At 39.5% G+C, this 23,928-nt stretch overlaps 2 protein-coding genes across 3 annotated transcripts; one reads left to right on the top strand and one right to left on the bottom strand.

Annotated features, from left to right (window-relative positions):
* Positions 1–503: 503 nt before the first annotated feature.
* memo1 (mediator of cell motility 1) lies at positions 504–10,089 on the bottom strand. The gene is made up of 10 exons (XM_088421348.1): positions 10,023–10,089; positions 8,966–9,132; positions 7,212–7,293; positions 7,052–7,120; positions 5,068–5,180; positions 4,738–4,849; positions 4,298–4,440; positions 4,139–4,215; positions 3,880–3,984; positions 504–3,546 (listed from the first exon to the last, which is right to left on the bottom strand). Exons 2-10 carry the CDS (start codon positions 9,024–9,026, stop codon positions 3,415–3,417), a joined length of 894 nt encoding a protein of 297 aa, XP_088277474.1. The 5' UTR covers positions 9,027–9,132; positions 10,023–10,089; the 3' UTR covers positions 504–3,414.
* Positions 9,775–20,319, top strand: spast (spastin). 2 transcript variants are annotated; one of them, XM_088421345.1, is made up of 16 exons: positions 9,775–10,010; positions 14,751–14,834; positions 14,904–14,987; positions 15,144–15,310; positions 15,383–15,495; positions 15,571–15,664; positions 15,744–15,818; positions 15,912–15,983; positions 16,091–16,166; positions 16,260–16,351; positions 16,462–16,541; positions 16,627–16,669; positions 16,740–16,819; positions 16,901–16,971; positions 19,754–19,794; positions 19,875–20,319. In XM_088421345.1, the coding sequence occupies exons 3-16, from the start codon at positions 14,942–14,944 to the stop codon at positions 19,998–20,000; spliced, it is 1,176 nt and encodes a 391-aa protein (XP_088277471.1). In that variant the 5' UTR covers positions 9,775–10,010; positions 14,751–14,834; positions 14,904–14,941; the 3' UTR covers positions 20,001–20,319. The 2 variants fall into 2 exon arrangements, with proteins under 2 accessions (XP_088277471.1, XP_088277470.1); XM_088421344.1 differs by lacking the exon at positions 9,775–10,010 and adding an exon at positions 14,189–14,667.
* The last annotated feature ends 3,609 nt before the right edge of the window (positions 20,320–23,928 follow it).

The raw sequence follows: 23,928 nt of genomic DNA, 5'->3' as shown, positions 1-23,928 counted from the left end.
TAGTGTCCCTTTGAATTTCATATAAAATTTGGGCCAAACAGAATCTCGACTGGAACGTTGACTGGAAAATGCCATAAAATAAGATCAAACAAAACGTACATACAGTATGGAGCCCTCTGGTACCAGAGTATGAAAAAAAAGCACTAATCCATTCACTCAGTTTAGTAATCTGTTCTCTCAATTTACTAATCTGTTCGCTCAGTTTATCCCTCAACGACGTGGGCTAATGGCGACCAAAACACCGTACAATATTCTTGCCACAAAAAAAAAAAAACCCTGACGAGGGGTATATACATTCATAAGTGAATTCATTTCTCTGACACAAGGCTGCTCTACACAAGCTCTTTTTGACTGAATACTCAGTTTTTATAATCATTCATATTAATCGTCCATGTAAAGTACCTGTATTGACTTTTAGCTTCATATAGGTTTTATTGTACTGTTTGTTCTATTCATAATCAGTGCACAGCTTTGGAGTATGATATACAATGAGAACCAGAAAATTTGGTCAGCAATGCCCATGTTCTTTTATATACCATGAGAAGCAACGACACTAACAGAGAAATATGCAGAATAAAATGAAACAAAAGACAACAGACTTGCTTTTCGGTACATTTTACTTGCTTTGTAACATAAATCCTTTGCCTTATCTGAAGAATCTCTTGCGATGCTTTGCCAGTGAACCTGAGATAAAAAAACTCCATCGAGGAGTAGTATATTTTCCGAAAATGATGTGTGAAGTTGCCTTGTTCTCAGCAAGAAAAAAAAAATACAAATAAAAATTTACAATATATATATATTTTTTTAGAACAGCAAAAAAAAAAAAAAAAAAACAGTGTTGAGACTCAGGCTTCGTCTCACTAAAGAAATTGGCGGGGCAGGGGTGGGGATGTAATGAGGAAATTGCGTGTGCCACTTGAGACCAACAGATTGTGGGAAAAGATCACACCTGGGCTGGAACTGGCTTTGCGGCCACCAGGTAAGGGAGGGCAGGAGTGGGCAAAAAACTGATGACCATTTCACTTCCTAAACAAACATACTTGAAATGTGTTTGTGCTACTGATAAAAAGGCACAACAACACAGTGTGTCATGCTTTACTGGTTTGAAATCAACACCAAGCGTCTGGTGACTAATTTCAATCTGTGCCCACTTTTACAGTTATTTTCTCCAAACTTGGTGTTGAGGTCAACAAACGTCAAGAGGACTGCATCACCCCAAGTGTTTGGCATAAATGAGTACAGATTGTTGGAACACTTTGTGTTCCCTTTCAGAAGTAATTATCTTTCACAATACGACAAAATACTCCCTTAAACATAGGTCACAGGTTGCAAATTTGACCTATTGTGCAAACATGAAAATTCATCGTTTTCTTGTTCCATGTTTCCTCCATTTGTTTTCAAAATGTGTACACAACAAATATTTTCGGTTACAGGAAAACAAATATCCAATTCACATAAATTTGACTACAACTGTGTAATAACCGTGAAATACAGAAACTTGTTCTTGTGTTCATGACACGTGGCTAAAATATTTTCAAAGGGGATTACAGCAATGGTCCCCAACTACCGGACCGAGGACCGGTACCGGATGGGATCGGGCAGTGAGGCAAACCAAAAGGCTAAGAAAAAAAGGCGGCACGTGTCAATCAACTTCCAAGGGGCAATATTAGTGGGGCTGGGTGATAATATGATTGAGAACTGTGATATTACTGTAAGCATATTTACTCTTTTCCTTCCAACTTTGGTTTGCCAGGTGCAGTAAACAGAATCCAGCAGCAAATAAAACTAAACATAATAGTAACAATGAACCCAACAGAACATGCAGCTAAACGCACAGCTGATGGCTAGCCATGATGACTTGGTGTCACCATTCGCAGATGAAGCTCCTTCTAATCCCTCGCGTGGCGATATCTCAAGTGTGACAGGGTGAAAATGAAGCAGTTGTGCATGGTATGCGGTCAAGGACAAGGAAAGTTTACGACCGGTTGAATCATTTGAACAAGTAGCACCCAACCGATGGATATGGAAAGCCTGAAAATGCAAGTGGGGTTTGAACGAGCTTGCCCGCGTAAACATTAGCTAGCAGTTTAGCCGCTACTAAATTGCCAATCAGCCAAGAGACCAAAGCCTCAATCAATCATGTCATCTTAATTTCATCATGCACTTTTGCAAGTTGTAACATTAACGCCATATGTGGGATCAAAACTTTAAAATTCAAAGGCATGTTTATTATTCTTGAGGGCGCGGTTTGCAAGTCACTGTGTGTGGGTTTTTTTTTTTTTATGTTATATTTGCGATGTTGTTGTATATTAATGATTAAAATGAGCAAAAGATACCTGTAGCATTTTTTTTAGATATACTTGGTTGTGAGTTAAAATGTTATGATGTAGTTGTATTCGTTTTTCGTGCCAATTATTTAAAAGGGGCAATTTACATCAAGTAATGTAAAGTCGGCTGGCAATTTGCAGATCGGGTTACTTTTGGATACGGCACGCGCATAAGATTTTTTCAAAACGAAAAAAAAAAAAAAGACAAGTTATAACATTAATGGAACAGAGTTTTGTTGCCCTCTAGGTTTAGTGGGTACATTATTTTTATGACTATAAAGCATATATGACGACACTGCTTGTGTCCGCACAGTACTTCGTAAATATCACAACTGCTAAGTCTAGCTAAGGGATAAATAAGATTAAAAAATGTGATTAAAATATGCTTAAGTGATTTCTAACTTTTTGGTTTTATAAAGCAGGGGGTTAGTTAACACAACTGAATGAAGCCCTTTTGTTAGAAACACTGATAACGAGAAGTTACAGATGAAAATGGCTTAGTCTTAGTTACATGTTTGACGCAGCCGTAAACATACTTTTTTTTTTTAGCTTCCATCCTGCAACATATCACCATTTTTAATTTCCATGATAATCTGAGGATTTATTTTCATTAATTTTTTGAGGAAGATTACATGGGCATAAATCACCAGGAGACTGGTGCAGATAGCTTCATCACAACTCAAAATCCATTTTTGAGGTCAAAGAGCGACATGGAACAATTATGGCCTTTGCAACTGGCCCAATGAGATCCCCACATGACTTCAAACCAGGATAACGTTCAACCCTACGCGCTCCTCTCTAAATTTCCACTGACCTATCGTCTCCAAATTACACTTCAAGTTGAAATATCCCACCTAAAGTTCTGAGACTGACAGACAACTGCATGGATAGTGGAAAAAACAGCAGAGCTAGGAGGATAAAGAATCAAGGGGGACTATTGGCTTGACGTGGCTAAAACCTTCCTGAAAACAGGAGACGTTGGTTGTAGGGGGCGAAGGTTAGGGTGGGGTATGTACAGGTCGGGTTATGGCAATAGGCAATAAATGGCAGGGCTGCGAGGCTGCAGTGACCCCTGCGATCAGTGACCTCAATGAACGATGAGCGCCCCCGCAGCGTAACTCACTGAGCTGTCCTGCCAGTTTCTGCACTCACTCGACTGAGCGTAGTTTAGAAAACTGAAGTTCATATCTATACCGCTCTTCCTCAGCTCGGCTACAGCCTGCAAGAAATCAAAACACACAACATATATTGATCACTTGACATAAACATGTACTAAAAATCAGCATCATTTTTGGACCTCCTGTATCAATTAAAAGTTGACAGTGTCCCATCAGTTCTGATGAATGGCAGATGATTGTACAATGCAGTGACTTATGTGGGACATTCAGTCAGATGTTCTAGGCAGAGATTGGGGGTAAAAACTTTTAATTCTATTAACTGCAGCTCTCCACTGTTTTGACACCAGAAACCTAGCAGCTAAAATGAGGAATAATGTCTAAAATCCAATAAAGTAAACGTAAAAAAGAACTAAATTCTTTCATACTGTACTCACATTTAGTAGCACTCCAATTGGGTGACGCCCACAGATGGTATTGCGATACTTTTTCAAGTAGTTTGTGAAACACATGGGATCCAACTGTTCTATAATGCCCATTCCCTTTCAAAGCAAACAGGTAACACACAATATAAAACATGAACACTAAACACGAGCAACATTGTAGTAGGTTGGTAATGAGATTTGTTCCAGATTGGAAAACATTTATTTATTTAAACAACTTTATAACACACTCAAAATAGCTGACATTGTTTACCATTTTGTCAAGATGCTCAATTGACCTGTAGATTTCCCCTTGAGATTCATCGTAGTACGTGTATCGGAACCGCTGACCTTCAAAAAAATAATACTCGTTAAAAAAAACAAAAACCTGAAAGGTAAAATACACATGTGCGCCACATGCATTGGAACTGACCCCAGTGGCAAAAGTCCGACGATATAATGAAAAGGTTGGAAGGGTCTGCCAAGTACTTGCTGAGCAGTTTCCCATACTCTTGTTCCTTGGACTCGCTCAGAGCGCCCACAAGCACGGGGACGATGCTGAACTCATCTTTGTGGCTGAAAAGAATTGGAGTCAGTAACAACACTCAATGTACTGTGATGGAACTTATACTGCTAACTATTTGATTGGTCTAAATTCAATCTTCCTATTATTTCTTTAATTGTATGAACTCATTATTGGAGATTGAAGTTCTTTAAGGAAAAGGCCTGATTACAATATGATTATCTCCCTTTTTGCCCACCATATCCCCATGACGTTGATGACGCACCCAAATTTTGCCAAAAAAAATCAGGATTGTGACTCTTGAACCTTGAAGTCTAGAGCCACCGCAATAGTTGTGGAAGATCAATTACCTTTCCATGGCTTTAGCAGTATAAGGCAAGTGCATTTCAATACTGTGCTCATCTTCATCCGTCTGCATGCTCATCCGCTCAAACAACCCTGTTTTCCAGAGGTCAGCATAAACTGGAAATCAAAAATTCTAATTAGTGCACGTTACAGAGAACATTTCCTTTTTTTTAAAGCACAAATGTTAAAATGACTGAGCTGAAAATGAGTGTTCAATCTCTAATCAAAAAAGATCAAATTTACACAAAGGTTGCTCTCATCTGTTCTAATCAGGCCACAAATAAGAGGAACAAATAACAACTTGAAAATAAAGATTTAAGAATGAGAATGATTACCTTTCTGGTCGATTCTCAGGTCATACAAAGGTGTTCTATATACGTCTGCTGATGATAGGGCACAACGGGAAAGGGGCACATGGTGAGAGGGTCCCAGGATGAACACCCTACGACTGAAGGATAACAGTGTATCACTCCACAGTACCCGAATCTCAAAAGTGTATGTTTACTCAGTATAAGTTGGAGGGCAAAGTCATAAGTTTAAAAAAACCTAATAAATGTTTGGATGTGTGACTTCACAAAAGATGTCAGCGCACTAAACAAGTTTAGAGATGTTTTATCAAGTCAAGTCAAAGTTTATTTATAAAGCACATTTTAAAACAACCTCAAAGGATTGACCAAAGTGATGTACAGGTACTACAATATGAATTATAAAGCACAAAAATTGCAATAAAAAACAGCAATAAAATTAATATAAAACAGTTAGAATAAAATAAGGTATAACAGACATGGCCAAGATTATCCACCTAGCATGGAGAGAACGTCAGAGAGAAAAGATTTTAAGCAGTAATTTAAAATGTTCAATAGACTGTGCAGCTCTAACTTGGAAAGGTAGGCTGTTCCACAGCTTTGGGGCAGACACAGAAAAAGTTGGATCCCCACGTGTTGCGAGCCTGGACCGAGGAACTTCAAGGAGCAACTGGTTAGAGGACTTCAGTGCCCTGGTAGTAATGCAAGGCTGAACAAGCTCTGAAAGGTATGATGGCGCCAACCCCTTTAAGCATTTAAAGACAATTAATAAAACTTTAAATTGAATCCTAAAATTAATGGGCAGCCAGTGCAAGAACAGGACTAATATGATTGATTGCGCTTTTTTATTTATTTTTTTCCTAGTCAGCAACAGGGCAGCTGTGTTTTGGACCATTTGTAAACAATGGAGGGTTGACTAGTTGAGACCAGCAAACAAAGAATTACAATAGTCTCGGTGAGCTGTAACAAATGTATGGATAAGTTTTTCAAAAATATTTGTGGGGAGATACATTCTTACTTTTGATGAGTCTAGTGAAAAAAAGCTCGTTCTGACTATCGAGCTTGTTTGTCAAATTTAAAATTACTGTCTAAAACAAAACCAAGGTTCCTTGCAAAAGAACGACAGTAGGACTTAAGAGTCCCAATGAAACGGTCATAGCCATTGAGGAGGTTTTGTTGTAATAAGATTATCTCAGTCTTGCTTTTGTTTAAATAGAGAAAGTTGAATTCCATCCAAGACTGGATGTCATTAAGGCAGTCTAATAAAACCTGGACAGAGACTGGGTCATTTATTTTTAACAGCAGATAGATCTGATCGTCGTCTGCAAAACAATGGAACGAGACATCTGTTTAAAAACAGATCCCAAAGGTAACATCTATTGAAAAAAAGAGGGCCCAAAATGGAGCCCTGAGGCACCCCATAGCTCAAAGGGGAAGTGTCTGGGGAATATTGTCCCAGATAGACTGAAATCTTTCTCTGAGAGGTAGGACTGAAACCACTTCAGAACAGTACAAGTATTTTATTGTGTTAACGTTTTAAAATGACTCAAGTGGTTTACCTGTGTTCACACTAGTATGACTATTGAGAATGTCAGTGAATTGCTTAAAAACTGCCTGTATAAGGGTCCTCAATTTAGGAAAATATCATTTTATGATGATTCAAGATTGAACCACATGCAATAGACAAGTTTGCACAGCGCACAAGAATAGGTTACCAGAAAAACATTGCTCAGCTGCAGCCATAAAAACAACTTTTCAAACAAGAAGTATAAATTTACAACTAGCAGCTACAACTTCCTTACTTTCAATGGGATCTTTCTTGGGCAAATGCATTAGAATAATCATTTAAGGATTTTCTCTACCTCTTCAGGGTTGTGATTTGGGAGTTTCAGCTTGAACCAACTGACTTTGGGGTACGAAAATTGTTGCTCGGATCAACCAGAGGTCCTTTGACTGAAGGGATTGCACTGTGCTTTCAAACAAAAACTCATCTTCAACTAAGTCTGAGACTTACGTAACAGAAGGGTCAACCTGCTTGTAGGCATGCGCGGCACAAGCACCACAGTAGGTGTACCCTGCATGCCTGCACATACACACACACAAAAATGAAACACACAAATGAGATGGCTTAGAGGCCCAGACAACATTAGTCCTTAATTGTTCAATGTGATTACGGAGCAATGATGGCTCTGGCGGGTTTGATTGTAGACTGTGCATGGGACAGCCAGTCTTCTAGTTGTGCATTCAGCTGGGCTCCTGAAACAGGGAAAATACCAATCATCAACAGATTTTAATCTTACTTCAGATAAGAATATTTTCAAATAGGTACCAGTGTATACAACCGTCCATCTAATTATCAGTTTCAATATAAAAATTAATCTCTACTTGGACCGTTGTTGAAGAAGGATTAAGGTCAAACTCAAGAAGGTTATGCTGTGTTTTTTTTAAATTGTACTAACGTTGGCTAATATTAAGTAAATGCTAATCAAAAATGCAAGATGAAAAATATTCTATTTTATACCTTCAAAATCTTTCCTTTGGTTAATTTTTTTTATATTGCTTGTCCACATTAGATTGAGCTGGAGCGTATTGCAGATGCCTTTGTGAATGTGGGAGGATGACAAAGTTTGTGAAGTGGGAAAGAAAAAAAACGGGCAAAAGAACATGCAAATCATGCTAACTTAACTCCACACAGACTGGGAGCCCAGACTCAAACCCAGAACATCAGAACTGTAATACGGAGCGTGCTGACCTCTAGTAATTTATGTTGCCAGCCATCGAGATGAAATTCAAGAGCTACTTTGAGAAACCTCTTTAAAATGCTCAGCTGTGATTGACAGTGAAAGTAACACAACTTTAAATATTTATTGTCGGTATAAGGGGTGTGATGAAAACAAATTTGAACCTGAAAATTATTTTTAACCGAATGGAATCATTATATTTCGGAACGCGCCATTCTTGAATCGAAGTGTATCACACCCCATCTATCGAGCTTTGTATCTAATAGTCTTCTGCTGGAAAAGTGCACGAACCTTGTGTTCTACTTTGCAGTTGTATGGAACTGCATTGTAAGAGACTGGGAACCATTTCTCATGGAGCTAAATTAAATTGAAATAGAGGAACTGCTTTTTTTTTCCCAACTTCATTACCATTTTAACAGGTGTCCCTATGATGTGGCGAGAGTGTACAAAGAAAATATTGGCCTAGGATACAAAACGTGTACAGGTATACTGTAGGTTCAAGTTAAAACAGCATTGCAGTGAGTACATCAGTTTTGAGTACGAACACGTTGCATGTTTTCTTATCAAGCAATGAAAACGACCTATTGTGCAAAGAAACTAGCTATCGTTACATTGCAGACAGAGAGGCTTAAAGGGATAACAGGCAAAATGCTGTGTGTGGGGAGGGGGGTGCTGGATTTTGTTGCCCTATCTAATTGTTTGTTGCTCAGAAGTAACTGTTTAACGGCATAACTGACGCATTCCAGTTTCACACATTATCAAAACGAGGCTAGAATAACATTGCCATCTTTAAAGAGCTGTTGGTAACATGTTTCATCTGGCTAGGATAAGCAAGATATGTCACATTGGCCCCTTTTAAGCTTTGATTGAATGGAAACTGCTTATCTCCATACAATATACTTGAACGTGAATAAACAGTAGAAATATCGGGATGACAAGAAAGGAGCAAGACAAAGCAATTGCTAACTGTTAGCTTCCTTATCTCCATCAGTTAAATTGCAAACCAAACCTTAGCTGGCGTTGTCTAAAGCTCTTCAAAAGATTTCTGGGTTGATGTCACTGGATTGTAAAGACGAACCAAAACGAATCGCTAAGCCAAAATATACGATGCATAAGCGGGGGAAAGAATGACAAAACCTGGCTATCACACGTTATGCTAACACGGCCGGTGCTGAGTTGACAATTACCCGAAGCGGAGTACCAGCTCCCGGCGTGACTTGCTTCTCTGCACACCACTCGGTTGGACATCTTGGTTCCAAGGCCGCCTATTTTGGTGTAGTTAAATCTTGTCAGTCGGTTAAAATGTGATTGTAAGCCGGTGTCAACAAACACGACTGGGACTTGCTGGAGGTGGCTACGTGATCGCAGAGAATAGACAAAGAACAGTTGGGACTGGGCAAACAGTCGGCTAACAGACTAGCAGGCTAAAGTGTTCAGTCAGCTGCTTGTTGTTGGCCGGTTACTCGCGAGGCAAATACGGGGAGGTACTACGTTCAATCAAGTGGCCCGAACCACAAAATACAAATATGTATACGCAGCGTACGCAGTCACAAAGAAAAACACTAGACTTTCAGAGAGTTGTCACCTCCAAAAAATGAGAAAAATGTTGGTTTGATTGATTACAAAGTAAGCCAAGGGGCGTAGCCGACGTGGTTCACGTGACAACTTTCAAGCTTATGATTGGTCGACACACATTAAAGGAAATGAAAGCGCCCGGGGAAAACTGGAACCTTAACCGCCAACGGTGAATGCCGAGAACAGTTCGTTTTTACTTTATCTTTTATGACGATTTTTTTTAACAAGAATATTTTTACCTTGGGCACCAAAAATATTTATTCAGTCTTAATATCCCTTTTCAATCAAAATTGGACGTATGTTGTGTAGAATAATTAACAGACGTCGTTTACTGGTGTTACTTGAATGTAGCATTACGGTGTCTCAGAGAGACCATACTTTGGAAGCATTCACTAGCGAGAGGGAGGGAGGGAGGGAGGGAGAGAGGGAGAGAGGGAGAGAGAGAGAAAATAGAGTACAATTCACTGATGGTTTCAGTGCAGAGTAGTGCGGAAGCTGCATAACTTGGGCAACTCACGCACCTCTTACCAGTCAAGTACAATGCAGGACAGTGATCGGGGCACAAGCGGATTAACTAGAGGCAACAACACAGCACATGCAGCAAGCAGTCTGCAATACAAGGAAGCCACAGCTGCTCTTTTGCCCGTTCTTTCAAAGGTAAAGTCTTACTGTATCGCTCTTTGCTGGCGTTTTCCTTTGTGATTGGTCCTTGAACTCAAATGTGTAGAATAACTAGTCAGCCTCACTCCCAAATCAAAGTGCGCCGTTGTGAAACTTGTGCTGTGTGGACCTCACCATCTCTTCTTATCCCTCCTTTTATGTATGCTATTTCCTCTTCTTTTTTTTTTTTTTTTGCGACTGGCATACAAACCAGAAACTTGCTCAGCTGTGACATCCACAACGTGATTTGAATTACATTGGTGAAAGTTTTCCTCCTTTACTTCACATAACTAAAAGGAACATGACAGCTTCCATTTGAGCGGCACTCCCCATGTGTATACATTTCGAATACTTAGACCAATGATTATTTAAGATAAAATATGTTGATTTGATAGAACACATTTATTTACCCCTTACTGAAATGTATGTCTAAATATTACACATTGTTCCTTTTCTCCCCGGCAAACTGCAATGTGAACAGAATTCTGTAAGGTAAACAACAGTGGATTTTACAAGATTTGTGGACGGTGGAAAGTAGACCAATGCAGTTTTTTTTAATTGGCTAACACAGATTACTAATATACACAAGTGTTTTGCAGAAAAATGGTTTATTCGGGACTGATGGCACCACAGTAATCAAAGAGGCCGATAACTGATACCCAGGGCAAATATTCATTTTCAGTAAACATTGGTGTCTAACTCAAACACTTAACTTCGTTGACCCTGGCCTGGCCCTGGCCTATGGGACTTTTTAAAAAAAGATTTAAATTATAATTGTTTAATTGATTGATGTATCATGTAATTGATGTATCATATCAGCTATTTTAGATTACCTCTTGCGTTTTCACCATTTGCGTTAGACCTATACTGGTTGTTCCAACTTTAGGTGTTTCCCGTAATTGGGTAGATTGCCAAGAACACGCTCGCATGAAAAATTTCAATTTATTTCCCATTTTTTTTACCCATAATTCCTCAGTTAATTGTTCGTGCCTAAACTTTGTAACCTTCTGTCTTCGCCATTCTTCATCCGACTTTCGCCGTTCCAACTTTAATCGATTCCCAACATTCCCGCCCACCCATTCGTGTATCCATTTTCCTCTTCCCAGAGTTCAAAATTTTCCCACAATTCAACATACTGTACCTTTAATGAACCAATTCATTTTCAATGAGGTCATTCATTGTGTGGGCCTTTGGCCTTCGCGGACTACTGTTTAGGTAGACAAAGTACTCCGTTTCCAATGGGGTCGTCAAGCGGCCATCTTGGACACTTGCCCACTTAAACTGAGACTCCATTTCCCATCAACCCTCAGGGGCGGCCATCTTGGATATCTGATCAGACATCTCATGAGCGCTCAGCCCAACTTCCACCCAGGATGGCGGCCATCTTGGTTAACTCAGATCAATAAAAACGACTCTCTCCAAATGTTGAACATCCAAACTATTAAATGTAATCCCCCAAAATTCAGAATTTGAACTTTAAGTGTACTTTTTTCTCACTTTTTGAAATATTGTGATATTTTACAAAATTAAAAAAATTGTTGTTTTTTTCACTTTAATGACTACAGGTGTTTGTCCGATTCAGGCCGATTCAGCGTTTGACCGTCCATCTTGACCCTGCCTATGACCTCAGGGTGTCATTTACCCACAATGCATCTGTTTTGCATAAGTAAAAGCCCCCTAAAACTCGCGAAAAATCTGATTTCTTATGTTTCCTCTTGTTATATCCCCATTTGCGTCTGACCTATACTAGTCGTTCCAACTTAAAGTGTTTCCCATAATGGGTAAGAATGCCAAGAACACCCTTGCATAAAAAAAGATGCTTATTCGATACCAACAATGCGAGAAATTTATTCAGCGACTCAAGGATCGAAATGGTTCACAGTTGTGAATTGAAAGAAGTTTATTACTATATAGAAAATGAAGAAGGTGACAAGAGCAAAACAGCATTCGAATTTAAAGGGAATGTATATGAGTGGAATAGTATGATTATGAGATTCAAGAATAGTCCTATGATCATGCAAAGAATAATGGATAAGATACTTGATGGTATGACTAGAAAAAATGTCATGGTTTATTTGGATGACATAATTATATTCGATGACAATTTGGAACCTCATAAAAAGAACGTTTCTGAAGTTATTAGAAGATTGAACAGAAACAAATTCAGGGTGAATCCGCGTAAGATTCAATATTGTCAGAACGAAGTGAAGGTCTTGGGCATGATCATAAATGGCGAGGAGAAGGTGATGATGTCTTCAGTCACATTTGCTTGCTTAAATTCTTAAATTTAAGAATTTAAATTTAAAGAATTAAATTCTTAAATTTAAGAATTTAAATTTAAAGAATTTAAAGCCGGCGGGGCGGCTGCTCCAAAAAAATGCTAAATTGCCCAAATCTGGATTTTGGTATTACTGTATACTTACATACTGTAGAAGAAGGAACTTTGAACAGTCACCCATTGTAGTATTTACTGTAATGTGCCTTAGACTGAGGCAGACGGGCGACTGGCTTGGGAGGCAAACGGGCGACTGGCTTGGGAGGCAGACGGTCAGGGGTCACAGAGGCCGGGTTCGCAGGGGGGCAGGAACGTAGATCGAGTGGTAAACAGTGGTAAACACGCTCTTCACCACGACAGACCGGTGCAGAGCCCGCATGACAGCAGCACCGATCCGTCTATGTCGATCTCACGCTCCATCCTACCCTCACTCGTGAACAAGACCCCGAGATACTTGAACTCCTCCACTTGGGGCAGGACCTCATCCCCGACCCGGAGAGGGCATTCCACGCTTTTCCGACTGAGGACCATGGTCTCAGATTTGGAGGTGCTGATGTTCATCCCAGCAACTTCACACTCGGCTGCGAACCGCTCCAGTGAGAGTTGGAGGTCACGGCCTGAAGAAGCCAACAGCACCACATCATCCACAAAAAGCAAAGATGCAATGTTGAGGCTCCCAAACCGGACCCCCTCAACGCTTCGGCTGCGCCAAGCAATTCTGTCCATAAAGATAATGAACAGAATTGGTGACAAAGGGCAGCCTTGACGGAGTCCAACCCTCATTGTAAACGAATTCAACTTACTGCCGGAAATGCGGACCGAGCCAGAGCTTGTCGGACATTGGCAGTAAGTCGGACATCGGTCGTACAGGGACCGAACAGCCCGTATCCTTCACCCACAAAGGCAAAGCATATGTGTGGCAGAGATTGCCACAAGGCTACAAGAATTCACCTAACGTGTTCCAGACAGCAGTTTTGGAAGTGCTGGATGGACTGGATGTCACAGTGTACATTGACGATGTGTTCATTGCCAGTGACACGGAAGAAGAACATTTGGACATGCTGCGAAAGGTGATTGAAAGAGTCTCAGTCGCAGGTCTCAAACTCAATCTGAAGAATTGCAAGATTCCAAGTAGATTACTTGGGTTTTCAAGTGACTAAAGACCTGGGACTATCAGAAGGATATCATGTTTATAGATATCAGTGTTAGGAATCCATTTGGTGTTTGCAGATGCATGTTCGTCATCATTTTCTTAATAAGACACTCTTAAAGACACCTGAAACATGTAGCCTTATTGTGGATAGCTATAGCACAGTGGTCCTTAACCTTGTTGGAGGCACCGAACCCCACCAGTTTCATATGCTCATTCACCGAACCCTTCTTCTTTAGTAAAAAATAAGAATTGCAGGTGACGTCATCAAGGAAGACAATGCGACACTTATTGGTTCTGAGTGTGCAGGAAACACTTCATATCCGTTCGTTTCATTTGATTGATGATCGAACAAGCTTTACAACAGTGGTGTCCAAATTCTACTTATACATTTGCTTTATTTGCTGTCTGTGTGGAGGTTTTTTAAATATGCAAAATTGTAAATGAACTATCGACAACTGTGGTGAAAAAAAGTAGATCAAATAAATGTTAAAACCGATTAGGTTATGATTATTATTATTACTATTATTATTACCACCATCGTCAACTCATTATTTTGTTACAATGTACACTCAAATAGTTTTCAATAGTTTGTTAATTTTGTTGGCTCATTTGTAAGCAGTTGTATAATTTAACATTTGGTGAATCCTGAGTACTTGCACAGAATGAGAACACAATTATGAAAACCGTAATGAATAATTAAGCCATGTACTCATTAACTCCGTATGTTTAATCATGTAAGTGTGCTGTACTGTATTCTGACTCCAACATAAACAAAATGTCTAATACAGTACTTTGAAAATATGCACGGAAGTAGTTCTCCGCTCACTTCTGGGCTTCAACAAGAGGGCGGGCCTTGAATTAGAAAACGGAAGTTGGGGATAGTACGTCCAAATAGTAGCGTAGCCAGCTGAAAAACAAGAGCAATGTTCTTAGTTTTAGAAGGTAACCAGATAATTTGCACTATTCTCAATGCATTTATTCCGTTTTAGTTTTAAAGCCATACGTTACATCGATCCGACTTCGGTATTATGGTTTAAGCCCAACTCTACCGCATCGTACCACATAACATGCTATAAAGTCTGAACTGTGCAATTGCAACAATTGAGCGATGTCTGTAAAAACAAATGCGACTAAAGGAAAAGATAGCGGCGAAGTGGTTAAAGACTATCATAAGCAAGCGTTTGAGTATATTTCCAAAGCCCTGAGGATCGACGAAGATGATACAGGTGTGTTTGCGGTGCTCATGGGTTACAAGATTCCTCGGTCAGATCTTGTGACAGCTTTTTTTTAACAACTCTTGTGGCGACAGGAGAGAAGGAGGAGGCTCTGCAGTGGTACAAGAAGGGGATCGCGGAGCTCGAAAATGGCATCGGAGTGACGGTCACAGGACAAGGTAGGAGGCGACAGTTCGAGCATTACAGTACTGGCTTGCAATTGTGCCTATTCCGCTGTTTGACAACAGGAGAGCACTATGAGCGGGCCAAGAGACTTCAAGATAAAATGATCACCAACCTCACCATGGCTAAAGACAGACTTGCCCTTTTAGGTAAGAGACAGTCTGATTTTGTCCTATGCAGGGTTTTTTTGCGGGAAGAATATAACAGTTATGGAGTTTATTAATAAACGTATTGGAGTCTCATCTATGCTGCACACTGCATCTTCTGTTTCCTTGACAAAAAATGTACTGTTGGCGTTTGCACAGAAGCCACACTGGCTTCAAAAGGCAGGCTCCAATCCCAGAATGCTTCAAGTAATGCTCAGAAGCAACCAAAACCTCTTCCTAAATGTCAACCTGCGGTCCGAGGGGTATTCAAAAACACCAGGCCTTCCACGGCAGGAAGACCACCTTGTAGAACCCCTGATTTCAAGGTAAATGACCTTCATAATCATTTGTCTGATAAGACTTATGTTGGAGGGTGACATGTTTTCCTTACGACTTAGGTAACCCCACAAGCGGGTAGACCTTTGAAGCAGCCACAGAAGAGGGAGCTAAAAAATTTCAAGAATGTGGACAGCAAATTAGCAAATATGATCTTGAATGAAATTGTAGACACGTAAGTTGAAGTGATGCTTATTTTTGTGGAATGATTTTAAGGAATGATTCCATGTTTTTACTATGTTTATTTCAGCGGGGCCTCTGTAACATTTAATGATATTGCGGGCCAGGATCTGGCCAAACAAGCACTCCAGGAGATCGTCATTCTTCCCGCCTTAAGACCAGAGGTGAATGTCTAAAGATGTGCTTTGGGGACTGTAAAATTCACCGTGTTTATGAATGATTTGTTATTCTTTCCCTGTGCAGCTCTTCACTGGCTTGAGAGCTCCAGCACGTGGTTTGCTCTTATTTGGCCCCCCAGGAAATGGGAAAACCATGCTAGTGAGTGAATAGCTCCACATCAATCTGTATTATTTTTCTTTTGTGTGAAAAGAAGCAATTGCCGGGAACTGAACTTTTGCTTCCCGTTACCAGGCCAAAGCAGTTGCAGCAGAGTCAAACAGTACATTCTTCAACATGAGCGCAGCCAGTTTGACATCCAAATATGTAAACAGTCAATTTGCTCATATGATCATTCTAGTCAATATGTTTTTTTTTTTAATTTGCAGTATATTGTGTGGCATGTTGATCATTCCACTGTGACGTCTTTCCAGGTGGGTGAGAGCGAGAAGCTTGTCCGAGCGTTGTTTGCAGCGGCGAGGGAATTACAGCCCTCTGTCATCTTTATTGGTTTGTTTTGAACACTTGTAATGGAAACTTACACCCAAACTGAATCCCTTTACATACGAACAGCTATTTTCTGTTTTTTACATCGACATTTAGATGAAGTTGACAGTTTGCTTTGTGAAAGGCGGGAAGGTGAACAGGAGTTCTCACGCCGTTTAAAAACAGAGTTCCTCATTGAATTTGATGGGGTAAGAGGACCGCTGAAGTGCTTTTAGGACATTTAAAATTTAATGTGTTGATATCAGTTATCCCTGTGTCCTTATTGTCACTTTTGTGTGTTTTTTGTATGCGGGTGCAGGTGCAGTCTGGCAAAGATGACAGGGTGCTTGTCATGGGAGCGACCAACAGACCCCAGGAGCTAGATGAAGCAGTTTTAAGGTACCTCATTTATCCTATGTTCTGCACAACTATCCATTGATATATTTTGTTGGGATCATCAAAGCTTTCTCTCATTTTCTCACAGGCGCTTTGCAAAAAGAGTCTACGTGGGATTGCCTGATGAAAAGGTAATTGCTGTTCTGACCACAATGTGTATTTTTGTATCACCTTTTAAATATTGACTTTATATTTCATCAGACAAGAGCCACACTTCTACAACATCTTTTAGGAAAGCATGGGAGTCCGCTGAGCAATAATGAGTTGAGCTGCCTTGCAAAGTAGGTTTTGTTGGGTTAGCACATCTAAAGACACAAATGTACTCTTTAATAATTAGAGTGCTGCTCTTTCCGTATTGATAGGGCAACAGCAGGATATTCCGGAAGTGATCTGACATCCTTGGCGAAAGATGCTGCACTTGGGCCAATTAGAGGTAAGAACCTTTTAACCGATAAATCATTCCTAAATTCTATGTTAGCATGAGAAGTGAGTTGATTATTTGCACAGTGTCAAATTTGACTAATATTTTGCACTACATGATATTTGCACCTTATTTTTGGCGCCATTGTTTGCGTTGTTTTATTGCTATTTTTATTGTTCAAACATGGAATGGGGAAGTGAACGGAATAAGAATTTCATTGTGTGGTATAATAATACTATATATGTGACAATAAAACTCTTGAAAACTTGAAACTTAAAAAAAAATATCGCTGATACTCCTACTTGCAGTTTTATCCAACTATTATTTCAAACCTAAATGTAATCGCGTCTTCCCATCCCTATCTATTTATAATGTTCAATAACAATTGAACAATCAACAACAAAAACAAGAGTCAGTATTCCCTTTTCAGGGGTGTCAGACATACAGCCTGCGGGCCCGATCCAGCCCGCCAGGTTTAATTCAGCCTGCAAGATGATTCCGTGAAGCATTAAAAAAAAAAAGAATAGGATGGAAATCTTTAGTATGCTATTATAATAATTATACGCTATCTATAATGCACGCCCTTGCATGTGTTAAACGATTCACTCAGTCAAGGTTCTGTCTGATCACTTGTTTCTTTGAAAGAAAAATCGAAAAAACTGTTTAACAAGTACGTCGTCCCAAGCTGATGTCAGCCGCAACTCACCGTGTCGATAACAACAGATTCAGTCCTCATCCACAAGGCTTCTTTGTGCCTAATAATGAACGTTAATATGCAAAAAAATCATAACTTTTGTAAACAATAAGAAGACCAGCACTGTAACTTACAAAAATGGAAAAAACGGTTAACAAGTGCCTCGTCTCAAGCTGCTGTTAGCCGCAACTCAGTCCTCCTCCGCAGGTTTTCTCGTGCCTAGCAACAAATGTTCAGAGAGCAAAAAAAAAAAAAATCGTTCAAGCAATGCAAAGATTTACAATTTACAAAATAGCAAATACGGTTGACAAGTGCTTTGTTCCAAGATGTTGTCAGCTGCAACTCGAGTGCAGCTCGATAGTGGCTCAATCCTCCTTCGCAGGCTTCCTGGTGCTTAGCAACAAATGTAACAATACACACAAATTCTTATTTTTACAAGCCATGCGAAGATGCACACTGCAATTACAAGCTTAAGTGACCAGTTGCCTTGCTTGCGCCAAATCGCTTGCTCATCACTTCACTGACATAAATTAGAACACTCACTCTCAAATTACCATTTAGCTTTGTCATGCTATTGCTCAGCGCGGGTAAAATCGCCTTGAAGAGATTCCCAATGGACGAGGGTCACCACCATCTGGGTCACATTCACCTTTGTCCCTGTTGTATTATGAACAATCAGTCTTATATTTTGTTTTAAATTTGCTCAATTTACATCACAGCTATTATAGCACAAAGCTCCATGAAGTTGTGATTTGTTCATGTTTTTTGTTTTTTTAAACTTAAATTACCCAGGTGACACTCAGTGTCCAGAATTAGACACTACAGCATCATTTTATTGTTTTCCAAGTCTTTGTAGATCACAAAGTTGTACAACCGCAGAATTTGATTGGGGCATTTTCCTTCCTCTGGATGTTTGTCTCTCATCGTAATGTTTTTTTTTTTTTTTGTGCTAAATACAAGATGTGTCCCTGTATTTTTTTTTTTATTTGAACAAATGGAAAAGAAAAATCATAGAAAATGTCTATTCGTTTCATACAATTAAGGAAAAAATGCTACATCAGGGGCCCAAAAGGAAGTTAATGGTATTGTAACTTTATCTATTTATTTGTACTATTTTACAATATACTTACAGTTGACCCCTGTTATTTGGGGGCTATTTGAGTCCAGGCCAGCGTGCAGGTCAAAAATGTACATATAGTTAACACTCATTGGTTCTTAGATATACAGTATAGCAGATTTTACCTGTCCGGCCAGCTTGAGGATAGATTTTCCTCCATGTGGCCCCTGAGCCATAATGAGTTTGACGCCCCCTGCTCGACATTCAGCATCCAACTTTACAGTGTGCGCCGAGGAAAGTTTCATGTTTTAATTAGTAGATCCATGGATGTGACAGCATTCATATATTTATTTGTGGGATACGCACTGTGAAAGTAGAGTTACCAAGGAAGATGCAAAAACATCACGTCACATGCACGCACAAGCCAGGTTAAAAATAAAAACACCAAATGATACGCTGACGGTAATGCATTAGCCATAGCAGTTGCATCGTGGCTAACTCTAGTCCTTGGGACTTATGTTTTTATTTTCGTCACATCACAGAGCCACCAACATCAACACACCATTATTAAAACAAATCTTATTCAGTTATTGATTCAAGACACTAAGAGGTCATGATTCAATTTTGCTGTCCTTTTATGAAATGGCACAAGTCTCCAGCATTAGTGCTAGCTGCTAACGTGCTGCATTCAAATGCAACTTTTTTTTTCCAAATGTCTTCTTTTAAAGTTATATAAAATGTTTGACCTGTTTTACCAGCTGCTTCTCATTGAAGACAGTTCTGGTTACAATAAAATATTTTGCAGCTATCATATCTTGAGTTACTATCAATGTTGTTCTCTAATAAAATACCCGTATGCAAATTGAGATGACTATATTTCAGCGCAGTAAAGTGTCTGACCAAATCTTGTGTGATGCGCAAACTGAAAAAGTTGGTTGCAAATTCTTTGCAAATGATGATCATTTACTTTTAGTGTTCTAAATCTTTTATGTTAGCATATGCTTCAGCTTTATTATTTATACTGAAAATCTTCTCTCACACAGAATTGGGACCAGACCAAGTTCGGCACATGGCTGCGAGTCAGGTAGATTGATGCAGTCAGACGTGCTGTTTCTAACTTAGTAGGTTGGAGGTTAACTTTTAATATCATCCGCTTATTCACAGATGCGCAACATCAAGCTGAAAGACTTTGAGGATTCTCTGAAGCGCATCAAGCCCAGCGTTAGCCCAGCAACTCTTCATATGTACAACCAATGGAACAAGGACTTTGGTGACACAACTGCATTTTGAATTTAGTTCATTTCTAATGAACAATGTTTATACATACAAAAAAATCCTAAATGTGTACTTGAAGCATTGAAGCACTTCCTGTTTTACAGGGAACATTTGTTGATGCAATTTTCTGTGACTTTCACTACCTTTTATTGTCACGACTATCTGGATAAGGCCCCATTTGTTTTCTGCCACAAGAGGGCAGCACACTGATTTAATACTCTGAATAGCTCAAATACGCAATCGTACCAGCAGTTTCACTCACATTCAAAATATTGCTCAAATAAGTGCTCTCCTTAAATCCATAAGTGGAATAAATAAAAAAAAAAAAGCACCAGTGTGTTTTCGTGTGAAAATGTTTTTTTTCTTTTCATGGAACGACGTACTTTCTTGCAAATACACTTTTCCAAGGATCATATTTCAGTTACCTTGATAAACATGTCTCCAGCCACGTGTCCAAAACACATATTTTAGCATTAAAAGGTATAATTTAACATTTGGTGAATCTTTCGCACTGCAGATAGAGGGTGCCTTGTGTCACAATACATTACTTAAAAGAGCATCTGTGTTGTACCGCGCTTGCTGCAGATACTGCATATCTGGAGCTGCTCTATAACTTTTCTCTGTGGTCTTTTTGCATCTGGAATCAACCCATTTTACAAGTAGCCACAGAAGAGTGGAATGCTGTGAACCTGAAAATAAATATCCTCTTTTGTGATGTAGGTCATCACAGTGAAGAGTCATGTGCCAATAGCGTCATGCGTGTTCATACGCATACGTGTGCAGTATGTGTGAGTAATTTGAAGAACAGATCTCGGTGGTGATAAGGAAAGTTATGGACCTATATGGTCGAGAGCTCATGAGAAGCCAAAAAGCTGATGAAGGTGTTTGCTCGTTAACTGCGGTGGAAGTTTACTGGGATGTAGTAAATGTGTGTGGTCGGAGCGCTTTATTATTTTTTTTCTGTTCAACTTTCAACCAAATGGGATGTTAGTCCCACAGGCCTTCCTGTGGTCAAGCCGTGGGGTTACCTGTGGTTCATGTGGTCAAGCAGCCGCATCGTCTTCTTCCAGAATGTTTACTCACTGAGCAAAATGTAAACATGAATTTATGCTTATTGATTTAGCACCACACTTCTGTCCGTAGATTAGTACCAGTATTTTTACTATACTGTAGCTTGTCATGCCATCACGACACGTCCAAGCTGGACGTGTTTTTCCTTTTTTTATTGTAGTTTTTTTTAAACATCGTGACTGAAGAGCTTCTTTCAGAGTATTTAGTTACTCCCCGTTTTCTTTTCACTGAGAGCATCCTGCAAAGCAAGCGCGAGGTCTTTAAGACAAACAAGATGAATGAGCTCATGATGTTTTCCACCATGTCTCTGTAAACAAGCCACAGATGTACAGGTGGAGCTCTAGCTTGTGGCCCAAAACATTACTGCAGAGCATTGATGCACAAACGATCTGTTTTTGTGTATGCAGTCTGCTTGACCTGACAAATTAACTCATTAATTGATGAATTCACACATCTTATAGCCTTTACTTTAAATGTGTTTGTCTATACTTAAATGTTCCTTTTTTTTGTATAGGGTAACAACTCTTATCATCCATGCCCGTGCACACGACAGTATGTTACCAAATAGCACAGCGACTATTTGCCACTCTGTAAACAGGCCGACCAACTGATTCCAACTGATTTGAAGACAACCGTGATGTTGATTAGAGAACACATCTCTGTCCCTTTTGTTAAATTATTTCCAGTCATTTCTGTGTGTGTGGGTGGGCGATTTTATCAGAAATTTAAAAAATACTGTTGAACCACAATTTAGAAGCAATGTCTGATTTTTATATACAATTACCATACTTCTCCAAATATAAGACACACCTGTGTATAACATGCACTCTTAATTTTGATTTCAAACCCTGGTATTTTCTACGTTACCATGTATAAGACACACCAACACTTAACAAACTATAGCAAATTGAACATCTTCCGAGACCGGTGATTCCATAATTTTTGCCCAAGGGTGTATTGTCTTTTATTCTATGCACTCTTCCAACTACTACACATCAGTCCAAACACCTTCTGGGTGCCTGACAGCCTCCCAACCGATTGCGTGTCAGAGGCTTCCACCTCCACAGTGGCTCATTGATGCTTTGACCACAACATCCACTCGAGGGAAAACAGAATAGGTGATCATTTGATACCACCAATCCAAAGAGCCCACCCAGTAGACAGTACAATAATAGTCAACACTGCAAAAGCCCCTCTCTGCTAGAACAAACAGTCTGGGAGTGTTTCGTCAAGTGGCCCCTTAAGAATGATATGTGGTTGTGAGGGTTTTGTTGAAATGTGTTGCACGTGCATCGCTTCGCTTATAGACCTGCAGGGATTTTTTTTGTGGCGGCATTAATTGCAATGGAAAAATATGCCCTTGAAGTTGCACCAAAACACAGAGTCCAAAAAAAAAAAAAAGCATAGTTCTTGACATCACAGTAGATGCCATGGGACTTCACCTCAGAGGGAAAAATTCACCTCACAAGTGTATTTTGCATTTTCGTTAGGTGTTATGTGATAAATCGAGATAGAACTGGATGCTTGAATTGGGAAATTGAAACCCGTTACTTTCATGGCAGCACAGTACAACTGGTAAAAATAAAAGAATGCAAACTGAGCTGCACATCGCCCTGCATTAAAGGAGGAAAGTGGAGTTGCTGTTGTGTTGGTGTGTACAGTATAGTTGTTTGTCTATATGTGCCATGTGGTTGCCACGAAAATGAATGGATAACTGGATGTTGTCCGCACCAATTATGGTTGATTTTGGACACGATATTATGTCGATAATCTGGTACAGTGAATCATTACCAAAGCAAGAGCTGTTCCCCTGTAAATTGCCAAAATAGTTTACTTACATTCTGGGTCACTTTTATCACCATGCCATTTTAAAAGATGCGATTCAGGCTTAGCACAGTGAAGGGCCTTCAGAATCCACTTTCCACTACTTGCTGCTACTGTTCCATGCGGCTTGCACACCTAATATGTTTCGTTCATTACCTTGGGACTGTTAGCGTTCTGTCTCACGGGAGTGGAACGGCCAAGATTAATCGTGTATCCAATGTCAACATCTGTCGCATATATTTTTCTTTCTGTGTTTATTTATGGTGTGCTCATATGTGGGGGTGTGTGAGAGTATTTGTGTGTTGGTATACAGATACTGTATATGAGCAGTCCACATTTTCTTTTGGAACCTTACATGTGAGCATCTTTAAATTTGACCTATTTTGGGGTTAAATGTAATCGTTTTTACATTTTTAATGTAAAGATTTATGTTTTGGGATCGATAAAAAGACTTTTCTATGCACATGATGATTACACATTACCCTGGGAAATTTCTGTTCAAAATCAACATGTTGTGGTTTGTATGTGTTGTCATCCTATGTCGACTAACCCGCAGAGACAAGCTCAGCATGTTTCCTTTTCATTTATGCCAAGCCAAGCCAGCTCTCAGCGCTGATACTGATGTTTTCATCCAAATGTCTGCATGAAAACAAATACAGTAAATGTCCTACAATGTTGAACTTGAGGTGTTTAATTAATACAATCATCATCAAAAAGAATATTAAATTGTTTCACAGTCATCATTCACAAAGAAAGGAATTTAGCAATGTATCGTATGATATAAAAATCACTACTGTTTCATTGTTGCTACGGATTTACTCAAACCACACAAGTCTTTCAAATGTTTAAGGCTGTGTTGTGGTGAGAAAATGCTGATAACTTGTCAAGCAACTCAATTTTACATCGTAAAAGAAAGCCCTCAAATTCTAAACTTTTGTACGAGGTGTGACATCAAACAGAGTTTTATCCAACTAATACATCTGACAGACTGTCGCACAACTAAAATGTCACATGGAAAATTCCAATTGAATGTTTGAATTGTTATCGC

This window comes from Hippichthys cyanospilos, chromosome 8, assembly GCF_059441005.1.
Source record: "Hippichthys cyanospilos isolate Australia breed blue-spotted pipefish chromosome 8, RoL_Hcya_1.0, whole genome shotgun sequence".
Lineage (NCBI taxonomy): Eukaryota > Metazoa > Chordata > Actinopteri > Syngnathiformes > Syngnathidae > Hippichthys > Hippichthys cyanospilos.
This window is presented reverse-complemented; position numbering and strand designations above follow the sequence as displayed.